The sequence below is a fragment of the Cydia fagiglandana genome, chromosome 1, assembly GCF_963556715.1.
Source record: "Cydia fagiglandana chromosome 1, ilCydFagi1.1, whole genome shotgun sequence".
Classification (NCBI taxonomy): domain Eukaryota; kingdom Metazoa; phylum Arthropoda; class Insecta; order Lepidoptera; family Tortricidae; genus Cydia; species Cydia fagiglandana.
In genome coordinates, this window is record NC_085932.1 from 11,497,477 (window position 1) to 11,511,486 (window position 14,010).

Consider the following 14,010-nt stretch of genomic DNA (forward strand, 5'->3'; position numbering starts at 1 on the left):
GTGAAACAAGTTCACAACTAGGATAATGGCCTTAATCCCCGGGTCGTCGTCTGGATGAATAGTCCGACAGACAGATGAATATTATTTCATCAAATTGTACTCGTAAGAAATAAATTTACATATTTTCATTTACATATTAATAATTTTATGTAATCGAACAAGATGTTATCTCAAAACAAAAACTAAATTCTCATTCATGTATGTTGTCGAAAACAACAAAGATAAATATTAATCAAATGTATTTTTTTATTCCTGGACCCCTTACACTTCACCCAATTTCACTCACCGTCCCCTTGAGTAGAACTGTAAAATGATGTACAGTGGCGTTCAAAAGTGCATGGACATGTTTCAACCGTAATATTAAGGCATTACGGTCGTCATCTATCCTTGCACTTTTGAACGCTGGTACTTATACTTTTACTACGCAGAAGAAATACATTTAGAGCGGTCTGCATGAACACACAGTACGTTTACAAATTATTGCATTTGAGCAACATTTTTATGCCAGTATAAATAACGATATCAAATAAAATACACCCGTCTCCTGGGCTAGCTCCGCGGCCGACCAGATGGACTCGATAACACCGAGCTTAATCGATTAGACACTACACTCTGACCAGATAAAGAGTTCTCAACAACCTTTTATCTAGATTAGGCTAGAGTATATTCATGCATTACTGGGTTCCTTAAGCTATACTAGATTCTGCCTGTGACTTCGTCTGTGTGGGATAATGATGATGATGATTATTGATAAAGACGATCTTATGTCCGTCTTCGGGCCTCAAACTATCTTTAATAATCTCTATACTAAAATTTTATCTACATCGGTTCAGCGATTTAAGCGTGAAGAGGTAACAGATAGACAGGCTTACTTTTGCATTTATAAAATTATATTTAAGTAACGAATTAGTAGGGATGATGATACGAGTGACACAGGTGACATTTTAGTTAAATCATTTTAATAAAATATACTCTTCGAAAATGTAAGTCCTATCACAGAATAAATAATAGTACTAGGTACAGAAGACTCCCTCTCTAACAAAACGCGTCTGTCACAAGGATTTTATTTGTTCAACATAGTTATGTATATACATATACGTAAGTCCATCTTTAAAAAAATAGCTTTTAAGAAACCTCCACATAAACAGTTCTACGCAAGCTTGCATCTTTTTTTCATCATCTACTCGTGTAATAATGTTTGAGCTATACGTACAACTGTGTACGTATAGCTCAAACATTACTGTTTACGCTAGCTTACGCTAGGTATAGTAGTATTGTCAACAGAACATGAATTAATAAGTAAACCAGGGTACAAGACAGACAGACATCATTATGGTGTACATAATCCATCAAATCGGATAGACCACACAAAAATCTGTATAGGAGCAAACATTTTTTTTGATGCGTTACCGTACAAAATTTGTCTTTTATCTGGTCAAGTTTTTAATTTTATTGTACTAATTAAATACTTTATGGTAAACAAAAAAGTAAAAAATATCAATATGGATTTAAATAAAAGTCTTAGCTAGGGAGTCTAGGGACACGAAATCAGTGTTCTAAAGTTGATTCAGCCAAATGAGTTGTTTTAATATCAAAAATAAATAAATTACAAGAAATAAAGAACACAATCATGGCAATACGTGCTGGTAGGTACTATAGGTACTTATGTATAATGTGCCTGAGACAACTCTACGTCTACGCTATAAGTTTGTATTAACTACTTATATTTACTTGTTCAAAGAACTTCTTTATAAAAAGTTATTAATATAGCGGGCAGCGACTGTTTGGAAAACATTTATACATTTTATTACAAATAAAGTTAGATCAATACGTTCTGCTACAAAGTTTTTGACTGCTAAAAAGTACAAAGCTTTCTAATAAAAAAAAATCCCACGAGATTGTAAATATTATATGTATGATACTGAACAAAACGTAAATAATATAATTGGTTTAAAGTTTAGATCGCGACTTAATTTACTTTTATTTTAAAATATTATTTTTTTACTTTGGGATTGTATCAATAAAGTCTTCCACGAATCATTTGAGGAAACCCCTCTTGGAACTATCATATTTCAGTTAATACGAGATATACAAACATATTGGAATTTCCGAAGAGCCTTTCAGCCTTATATATACATATTTATAATTATTTCGACTTGTTAGACAATACGGGTAAATTTATGAAAAAACCTTAATATATTAATAATAATAACTGGTCACTCACGTATTTTAAGTCGAAAAACGCTCGACACCCGACCCGACCCGACACGACCCATTTTTAATATATTTAATATGTCTTTCAGGCCTATTCGGATTTCGAGATAATCACAAGATCTAGAGACGATTTAGAGATCAACTAGATCTACATTAGATATCGACTAGATGTGACTTGGATATCTAAGTCATAACTTGTCGAAATCGTTCAAGAGGACCTCCAGAATCGCGGAAACGTCAAATTTGACATATATCTATCTTTAAATTATCCATATCGTAACTTGTTGAAGTCTAGTAGAAATCTAATTCATTTTCCGAATGGAGCCGTTTGTCTCACAGAAGTTTTGTTATTAAAAAACCTTTATACCTCGACACAACCAAGTTTTTATTTTGTAAATTTATAAACTACACTGATGGTGTATCATAACAAAACTTAGAACAAATAAAGATTTATTTCGGGATATAATAATAAGTGTTCATTTGATATCTACATACTATGTTACTAACCATATTTTATTGAGTCTTCTGAATGTGACTGAATGTGTGTGTGAATTCTAAGAATTTTATGGATATTTATGTCTGAATTAAATAAATTGATTGATTGATATCTGTATGATGTCATTTTGTTATCAGTCCCGCGTGTATTTCGCTCGTACTTGTCCGTACATGTATCGGTGCAAGCGAGACACACGGGTGAATGAGAACAAAATTACATCATTTAAATATCATCTTTGATGCCTAAGTTTGAATTGGCCTCCTAACGGGTTGGCTTAAAGTAATGAGAATTTTTGTTTTCGGACATAAAGACAAAAAGACAATGGCCATGGATTTCTGGATGTTATATTGAAGAACTATGCAATATCCAACATTAGAACCAAATTCAAGAATGAAGTAATTGGCCTCCCTTGTGTTAGTTTACGTAACATGCTTCTGACCGTTTGCTTTTCACTTTGGACAAACTACCAAGTACTCTCTGACTGATCGTTTTGTAATTACACGGTAAAATTTATTTTATTCTATAATATTTTTGCCTACTATCGCAATATATATCAGAGTATATAATATTTGCCAAAATTCTTCGATTGATTTAAGTCTTGGGGATATTCTAGGGTTGGAAACGTTTAGTCGTTTTTCCGCGAGAGCCTAAAACCAGTTAAAAACGTCATTGCATACATTTTACCAAAATATGATACATAAACAATTTTCTCTAAATATCAATCAGTTGCAGATTTCATGAAAATGTTAATCAGTTAGCAATTGTGAATGATGGCATGATATAGATAACAAGCTAATATGCCGAAATAATTAAAATTAACGGCAATAAAACAGTTATGGAATGTAAATAAAACGTTGTCCAAAGCATGACGCAGAGGGTTTGAACACAGTTATGAGAAATCGGATGTGGGAGATGTTATAGTATATATAATGTTTTCTTGTAATTTAAAATATGCTCTTGTTTGTCACTGTAAAATTTCGAAAACCCACAGCTATTGTCTTTTTTTTTATATTTCCGAAAACGAAAATTCTCATTACTTTAAGCCAACCCGTTACACCTACATACCCACACTAATACACTTTTAGAGTAAACACCGTCTCATGGCACCCATGATGAAAGACAGTTCACGGACTATAAGCTTTATGGTTTGAGTAAGTGTATTCATTATTATATTGCTATTATATATCCCTCATTATTTCTGAAGGTATTATCGTGAATTGTCAATTAAGAATTTGTCGTTGTAGAAATTACATATATTTAATTTACATAGTATGTCAGCCGAGTTATTGTTTTTCATTCACTTAAGAACTGAAGGGGTCATTACCACACTCTTAAATACTATTCAAAAATTACAAATTCAATCTAGAGTAGGTATTATACCTACCTATAGTTCGAATATAGAAATAAAAATTATGCCAAACGTTAATACTTTAGATAGTTGGGTCCTAAAATAAGAGTCACGAGTGCTTTATGGCCGCTAAAGACATTAAAACTCTTATACTTATATATGGATGAGTGCGCATGTAACTCTCTCCAAGTCTTGTAATAAAATTGTAGCAATGTGCGTGTCAACTCTTTGACATTAAGCAGCATTGACACACAACGACTTTGATCTACTATTTAACACGTACAGTTTCCAAAATTGATTCACAAGCGTAGCGGGTAGTTGTAAAAGTAGAATCTTGAGGATTATGAGAGTGCCAAGGCACGAGGGTTAGACAAACTTTGCTACAGTGAAACAAAATATTTCATAACGCTAAGGCGAGGAAATCAAATGCAAACGAACGCTATTAAATATGAATCATTCAATTTCATCACTATTCCACCAGCCAACATGATGATGATGTAGATATCACTTAGATGGCAAAGTGTACGTTCGAATTGGCCTCGAGGTCTCATTCAGCGCTAAGCTACGGTCGTAGCGCTACGTCGTAGCATTCCCCGTATGTAAGGAAACTGGTACATAGAAGAAAAGAAACATCGAAATATCGTGATTGTTAGCACTGAATAGATGAATAGTCTAATATTAATTAAATGCGATGAAAAATAGTGTTAAATCACAATTGTTTAGTACCTGATCACACTCAATCTCTAACAAAACGCGTCTGTTACGATCAGCACAGATATGGCCGCCAGATAAGAGATAAGATGGCAACACGGCTGCCCTAAGCAGAAAACAAGTAACTCGAAAATTTTCAAAAACGGGTTTTTTGGATTTTCGGAATCTACAATTTCAGGCGCATCTTTCACCAAAAAAATAATTGTAAAGTAATGTGTGCGCGTGGCGCTGTTACAGCGCCACGCGCGGCTTATGGTTTTCCCCAAAATTGGGGTGGAACGGATGTAGTCTTAGCTACCTGTAGCAAAGCGACGAAATCGCGGTGTGAGCCACGCCTGACTTGATTACATTTAACCAGATACATTTTTTTGCAATTTTATAGCAGGAGATTTTAAAAATTTTATAAAGCCGTCCACACGGTCGCCACTTAACGGTCAAGCACTTACATGACTCGTTTTCTAATGGCAATTTCAGAAAAATGTTCCCATTTTGTTTGACAGTAACGTGCACTGAGAGCTAACTCGATCCAATTTGTCTCTGGCGTGTTCGAAACAAGGCAATCACAGGGTGCTCCCTATTACTGCGAATTTGCCGGCACACGGGCGGTGGCCTAATCGGTTAAGCCTGGGGCTTATTGGGTACGTACACCTTTTGCTTCAATATCGACGGCTGATCTATTGAACTTGTGGCTTGGGTTGATATGTAGTACACTGGTTAGCTGATTAATCTGACCTGAATAGGCCGCTGACTTCGATATAACAAACAAAGGTTATTTCGGTTAGCTTCGAACGAGTAAATTCGATTTGTAGATATTTGAAATGAAGCAAATGTTTTTTGGAAATACCCTAAGTCATTCACTCTATATTTATATGCTATACTAGCTAAAAAGAGTCGGATCTGTAAGACGGCTACTTTTCTGGAGAAGCCATCAAAGTTTTCCAAACAATTTCAGACAGAGAGTCGTTATAGATATTACTTACTACTTACTTACTTACTTTGTTGGCGCGGTGACCCAAAATGAGTCTTGGCCTCCAACACAAGAGCACGCCACTTTGATCGGTCCAGAGCGGTATCCCGCCAGCTTTCGCCGACGCCGAGCTCATGGAGATAGATATTAAAAAATAAAAATATCTAATCTCATATTGATACCGTTTTAACACCCCTGGCACTGACTAAAACAACCGACTGGGTTTCACATTACATCTCAATTTTTTTTTGTAGTAGAATAATTGCGTAATGTTTTTGATGGGATCCGTTTTTTCCACACTAATTATTGGAAGATTATATAATGTCGACATAATTATAGGGCCTATCTTTTTATTCTTTTAATAATAAGCTATGAAATAGATCAGATCCATAACTAACGCACATCCATTTTATAATCTGATATTCAAATCAGAATACGCCTGTTAATTTAGTTAAATCTGGTGCTGAGAGATACGGAGTTGTCTGCGAGCGATTCTGAACCTGTGGCTCAGTCGGCACTCGGCAGGTATGTAATTTGACTTATGCTCATAAATACATTGATCCGGTGCACCGCGGTGGTGGATGGTGAATTAAACTACATTAAACTTGGTTTCAATCAAAACTTAAGTATACACGATTACTTAGGTATTCAAAAAGATTTTTCTTCATTAAAATGCGGGAAGAAAGTATAAAATGTATTCATAGAATATTTGTTGGTATAATTATCGTCATTTGCTTATCGTCTACTTTAATCACGCGTCTTATGATATGGTGACAAATCGGAAGCGGTTTGAGCTAATATAAATCAAAACAAGAAATTAGGCTCTTAGTATCCTTCACATCCAGGAACAGGAGAGACATATAATTTTACACTGTCTATCGCCTGAATGTACCTATCTATATAACTAAAAATATTTATTATTTTAATATCATATATTTTAGGATTATCCGTTAAATATCAGACATTAGACGTTACACGACTAAAAGTCGGTTCAAATTAAAAACAAATGTTGGCTGGCTGGCGGCCTAATGCAAGCATTGCATGCACTTAACAAGCCAGTTAACGCGGCGCCGACGTAACCAAAGTTGATCAATACAGGTGGTACATTAACAACCCCATTCCCCATATAATGAAAACAATCATTTACGGTTTTCAATAGAATAGCTCCAGGAAATTAAATGTTTCATTAATTTGTTGTATTTCTGCTTATTGAAAGCGCGAGCATAGATATTAACAACTACTTTGTAGTTTTGTCAGCTTCTAGTGCAACATGCCTTTCACGTTCTTAAGAGCCCTTCAACGTGCACACTAGCGCCACAGCTAAATAATCGTGATTATTTAAATTTAACGAAAGATATTGAAAAAGGGGGGCCGCTACGTACTGTATTGTGTATTTACGTACCTTTTGAATACATCAAACTAGTTTTTATGTTGCTGGTTTCGTCGATCTAGGAACTTAAAACAAAAACGGCCGTTTTAACTTTGGACGCATAGATTGACAAATCCAGCAACATAAAAACTAGTTTGATGTATTCAAAAGGTACTTAAATACACAATACAGTACGTAGCGGCCCCCTTTTTTCAATATCTTTCGTTAAATTTAAATAATCACGATTATTTATCTGTGGCGCTAGTGTGCACGTTGAAGGGCTCTTAATTGAAACTGATACCTAATATTGAACAACAATAAAATAAAGTATAAAACTATTTGGTAACACTACCAAAGAAATGTGAATAAAACGTAAATATATTGTCTAGAAATAAAGCCGCTTTATACATATATTGTCTAGGAATAAAGCTGCTTTATACATAGGTACATCGTAATTGTGTCGTGGTTGGTTGTGATGATAATATTTGAATCATGCGCTAAAATTACACGAGACTACCCGACGTTACTGTAAAGTTTTGCAATTAGCCAGTTTAGTACACATGTGTGATATGCCTCGTAAGCAGTACGTAATATAATACGAGTACAAACCTTTGGATATTACAAACGTTTCGCGATGACTCACAAGTTTACTTTTAACGAAAGCTGAAACCAAACGAAGTGATTCTTTCCTCAGTAAAGTTACAGTTTAAAATTTTGAGATAAAATATTCATGCTATGCTAAATGGTGAAGTAACTGCTACATCTGGCTTCGGCAGAACTCCTGATTTTCACTGGAATAGCTCAGTTGGACATTAACTACTACTTTGTAGTTTTGTCCGTTTCTAGTGCAAATGTATTTAATTTGGGATGTAAATTTATTGAAATCGTTTAAATAAGTAATAAGTCATTTAAGTTAATTCTTATGATAAACAATACTCGGAAGAGTGACCTAGTTAATATCAGTAGGAAGTGTAACTGTTAGTCATTAATTATTACAAAAACGGGACATAATCACGTATAATTAAGTTTTCAAATTACCTCTGACAACGAAAGGATCATTTAAATAGTTTTTATTAATTTAAATAAACTTGAAAAAATTACCTTGGCATGGAATTATTTTAATCATTCTCTAGGATACCAGATATAGGTACTCACTTATATTATTACAAAGGAAACGCTTACTCCTAAGCATAATGTAAATGAATACAAAACTTTACAATAAGATTTATTGTATTACGTTTATACGGGAAACAAGTCCGCGCAGCAGTGAATATGAAGCACAATGCAAAGCAAACACTCAAGTAGAACCGGAATGACCTATTATTTGCAGGCACAAATCATAGCAAGCTACCTTTGTTCTGGATTTGATGCTTGGAACTAATGAACAACAAGGAATATCTCTAGCTAAGAGCCGTGACAAAACGTATAGTTAAATTAATTCGAGTAAGTCAATAGTAAGTTAATTTGAACAGTTTTACCAAGAAATTACTATACGCATACGTCCTTGCCAGCACTAAACTTGTAAAGAAGAATGGAACAAAGAGACGTTGCCAAGATATATTTTATAAAGTAATAGGGAACAGTCTCCGCAAACACTTGATTTGTGATTTATGTTTAGGGTTGTTACATTTAACCACTTTAATGGAATTTATTTTGTCGGATCGACTTATGGAGCCAATATATTATGACCAATATTATTATACGGGAAATGAATTAGAGATTCACTAGATATGAAATATTAAAGATATGTGACGATCCACGGCAAAAGGTACCTTAAGTTACGTTAATAATAGCGTAAGCCCCAACCGCCATAAGGTACCTTTACCCGTGGGACGTCACATATTTTTACATATCGTATCTAGTTAATCTCTAATTCATTTCCCGAATCGCGCCGCTAATCTAAGAAGCATGACATGTATTAATATCGCTTCCTGGATATCTTTCGATTAATAATCACGACAATTAATCGCAGAATATTCAGGAAGTGTTTTATGTAATGACATAAAGAACTTTTTATAATGCCGAACATTTGAACACATAAATAAAATAAAACCTTTAAAAAAGATTAACCGACTATACGACAGAAATAAAATATTATCCCTTTTATATGTGCAACTGATACCTATGTTTGAAGTCGGTGCCTAGAAAGCTTAATTATTATGAAAAATAATATATTTTTCACCACACCAGCTCGGAAAGCCTTAGGTACTTTGCACTTCAAAAACTGATAGCAAAGTTGCATTCTATTCACATGTGAGGCAAAGTAATCAAATGCTGAGTTTTTTTCTTACGTTTGCTGGTAAAATTGACTTTTAAATGATTATTTGGGATGATAAATATTTAATAACATTCATTTGGATTTGATTTTGTTTGATATTTTTCATTTAATATTTGGTTCGGGTTGGTGTGGTGAAAAATTTTATGTTTCACTCAGGGCAAATTTTGTATAACCCTCGTGCTTTGAAACCCTCGCAACGCTCAAGATTCCATTATTCGAACCACTCGCTACGCTCGTGGTTCAATTTTGGAATCTTTCGCTTGCTCGGGTATCAATATTAGCACGAGCGGTTAAACAACAACTATGCCTCCTTATAAAACAAATACCTAACTATTGTGGTTTACTTATCATTACGAAATCACATCCAATCAGTTCAAAGTGAAATAACTCAATTTAAACGACTATTTATTTGCTGTGCTCGTGAAATCTAGGTTTCAAAGACAAAGGTATTCATGAATTAATTCAATATATTTTAGCTTACTCTGAAGCTTTTAATAAGAGAATTTACCGTTAGCCAAATAAAGTATTGATTTAGATAAAGTCACTATAAGTATAATAGTGTACCTAAAAGCCCATTTAAATAAAATAAACTACTAAGTTTTTCGTAACGGCAGTAATATCATCCGATATCTTACCTCGAAGGAAATGAAGACAGCCGTTGTTAGCATTTGTACTTCAATAAATTTATGGATGCAGTACGAGAGCTGAAGCAAAGTCTCGGCTATACAAATATTACTCGACTGGGAAAGCGACATACTTTGCAACTACTTTCGCGTTCCCCGTCTAGTCACCGTGGGTAATCCTCATGGGAAAATAAGTTAACGCGCCAGCTGACACATGCGTCTACTCAATATTTTACAAGTGATTCCGAACGTCCGCGTCCTGAAACTACGAGGTACATCCTCAAACTTTTAAAAATGTCTCACGCCTCTTATTTTTTTCTTTCGAACCCATCACAAATAAGTTAGATAGTTTTAGATCGGGGACCCCTCGATAAAGTGTCATAATTTAGGTGAAATATTGTTTTTGTGGCAAAGGAACATATTTTATTATATTTGTGGCTTCTGAATAAGTTATAGGTTGATTTTTCCATTCGGTGGCGCCCCTTGCCAAATTTAAGTTGGACCTGTTGATAACTCAGTTTCGCGCGTTTTTTATCTTAATACAGGACCAACATATCAAGGACTGTTGTTCCAATAGACGTTGTTTCAGAAATATTTACATACTTAAATGAATTGAAACCCAAATTAATACTTTTCTGCTTGGGTTTCGTCTTTGAATATCAGTCGCCAATTAAACAAAACTAACGATACCTAATTTCATTACTCATGAATCATTAATAAAGGAAAAACGTAACTCACACCTTAAAATCCTACAGTACATTTTGTGTAACGAAGTAGTAAGCTAAATTGGATATGTTATTAATGTCATTATGCATCTTTAAAGTAGGTAGTTAAAAATTACAAGTCAGTGAATTAATTGGGTCATAAAAATAAATATACCTCTGAAATACATATAATATTCGTTTGGAGGCGTACAACATCTCAATATTCGATGAGGACCGTATGAATAGAAGTGAGGGCAACCGAGAACAGTCAAGCCAAACTTTTCTCTTTGGGCGAAAGTTTGTGATGTGAACAGAAACCCGGGGCGGTCCCGCGGGACCTCGCACATGCATGTTTAATGGCGTCCTAGAAAGGTCAAGAGTCCGACTGTGTAGAGGTAGTGAATACATTATAAACTCGAGGGCGTGCTCGACGGACAGGCGTGCCGTGGCAGCCTCCTTCCCAACTCCGCGAACGCTACTAACACGCCGTGGACAGGTAGTTTGTAGCTGTCTCTCAAACAAATTAATTGTGTCTTAGTTTTGAGTGGTAACGAGGGAGCAACTGTGAACAAACTTTGGAAGGTACAGAGTATAAATTTTAGCTCTGCCAACTTCAAATATTTCGGCGTGAAATGGCATATTTTTGATACGACGTTGACTGAAGATTAATACGATGGTCCTCCTAAATTGAAAACTTTGGCGCTCTCCGAAGCAATAAATCTGTTTCATGTTGGAAAAGATACTGCTGTCAACACTAACTGCAATCTCAGTTGGCAAGTAATTACATTTTGGTCTTGACTATTTAAAAAGTTTCATCATTTTTCTTTCACCCGTTAAGAGGCAAGGGGAACCATCCCCGTGTACCTACATAACTGTAAGAGTTTCGGATTTCAAAGGCTTATTTTTAATATCGGGGCGTGGCATTTATGCGAATATTTAGCAATAGAATATAGTATTTTTCACATGGCTTGAGTACGGTGGCAGCTGTCACCTAAATACATATTTTGCGTTTTAAGATTATAAATTGTATGAAGATGATAGCTGTTACCTTACGGTACGGTAGTTGGATACCCAAACTATGTGAAAAATACTATAGTAGGTGTGTAGAGCGAATTACAGAAATACGTACCTTTTGGCGAATTTATACGCAGGGCACTTTTGAAAAGGCTCTCTTCGTCATGCCAGTCGAGGTTTCTTCTTAAAGTAGCTCCACACATAGCCGACAACACCAATAGCAGAGTAAGCATGAATATTCTGCTCTTAGCTTCACTTTTGTGCCAACTCCGGGTCAAAGCACCAGCTCCTAGGCCAAGTAATAAACAGAATCCAACACTTGGTATATACAATACTCGTTCCGCAACCACAAATCCGACATAGAATAGGAGATTGCTGGCCGGAATAAACGGCAGTGCCATTAATGCTATAGACATGAGCATGGCCACTTGAGGGCTGCGATAAACCTGTCTATGCACCGGCTGCACCTTCGTCCTATTGTGTTCCATCGGGCACACGCAGGTGGAGTGATGCATCATTGTGTTGTTGTTATTGATGGCCCGGCATGCACTGGTGTGTTCTTCCGTCAACGCATGCTTACAGCCGTTGCAAGGGCACAATTGCCGCTTAACCGAGTTTTCTTTGTGAGGTGCATGGTAATTCTTTCTGTCTATAGATTCCTGTCTATTGTACTGTTTGCAGTTGTAATTCCATTTGTGCTTATTTTTACAATTTTGTTTCTTATAGTACTTTGCTTCTTTATAAGAATTTTCTTGGCGTTTCGTGAATTCGGTGACTATCGCCCGCCAGGTTACTTTAGAGATAATTGCGTAGAAAATTATGGTAGAAATATTTCGTTGATCAAAAAGAGTTGTTATTCGTGGTATGGCGTCCATAGACCAATCAAAACTGAGGTGAAATGGGTATAAAAGGAGGAAGAAGTTGAACACTGGAAGATAGGCGAATGTGTATGTCCTGGTGAGGAACGAAGGATCGCGAGAGGCTGGATTATCGGCGGCGGCGAAAGCCGTAGGCGCCCCTGTCAGCCGCAGCCGCCAGTACAGTAAGGCCACTCCCCCCATCCCCAGTGCGCACACGCTCCGCCATCGTTGCTGAAACAAACAAAATATACTTTTAGTAAATTTTTTTGACGTAAGTTTTAATTTTACTTATTTTAGAATAAAGGAAAGATTCACGGTCTAGGACAAGATTCCAATTCGAGAATATCCAAGTTTTTATATTGTCTAATCGAATTTCCATTAAAGTGTACTTTGTTGTATTTTTATAACTTTTTAACATTATAATCCTCAAACTTAGTGTCATTATAAATCCCACCAAAAACATTCTGTAAAAAACTAGCCAAGTCTCGATGGAGCTGCTTGTTTATCTCTAAAAAGTAATGAAATCTAGACAAAGTCGTGCCAAGTCTAAGGTTCCTTACTGCGATTTCTTTATTATTATAGTTAATGTTGTGTGACTTGGCCGTTGAAGGGTACACAAGGGTACAAAACCAGGTGCTCCATGACACCATTGCACCAATGTCGCCAGAACCGCTACCCATTGACGATGGAAAATTGCCACTTGGAAGACGTTGATTCAATAACCAGTCAATTGTAGGCTTGATAAAGCTGCGTATTTCAATAATACTTATGTATGGGCGAGCCTGAAACAAACCCTTCTTTTTGGTGCAATGGCAGATTGGTGCAATGGTGTCATGGAGCACCTGGTTTTGTACCCTTGTGTACCCTTCAACGGCCAAGTCACACAACATTAACTATAATAATAAAGAAATCGCAGTAAGGAACCTTAGACTTGGCACGACTTTGTCTAGATTTCATTACTTTTTAGAGATAAACAAGCAGCTCCATCGAGACTTGGCTAGTTTTTTACAGAATGTTTTTGGTGGGATTTCACTTCTTTTTGTAGTGAAAGCGTTGCGAGACTTGCACCTTTTTACATGTAATGTTTTTGATGGGATCTCATCTCTTTTTGTAGGCAGTCCTTCTTTTCGGGTACTCATACCCATACTATGTATACACATATCATAACTAAACATATCTTCATTCATACTCACATCGTACGTCGTAGTGTACCTTTACTTTACCTACTATTTGTAGGAACTGCAACAGTAACTTTGTAATATCATATATTTATATGGGATTACAAACTTACTTATGCAGTTCTTAGATCTTTAAAACGTGACTGATATTGCAATATTTTTAGGTTTTCCCTTTATGTGGCCATTAAACCCTAACTCTGTACCAAATTTCAGCTCTCTGAGTTTATGGGAAGTACTAGTTCTATTCT

At 35.7% G+C, this 14,010-nt stretch overlaps 1 protein-coding gene across 1 annotated transcript in view; it reads right to left on the reverse strand.

Annotated features, from left to right (window-relative positions):
* The window catches only part of LOC134664264 (protein O-mannosyl-transferase TMTC2), a 103,782-nt gene that overhangs the window by 43,419 nt on the left and 46,353 nt on the right, over window positions 1-14,010 (reverse strand). The window contains exon 3 of the mRNA XM_063520815.1: window positions 11,840-12,815. Within this exon, the coding sequence (XP_063376885.1) occupies window positions 11,840-12,815 (976 nt within the window). The remainder of the gene's footprint in view (window positions 1-11,839; window positions 12,816-14,010) is intronic.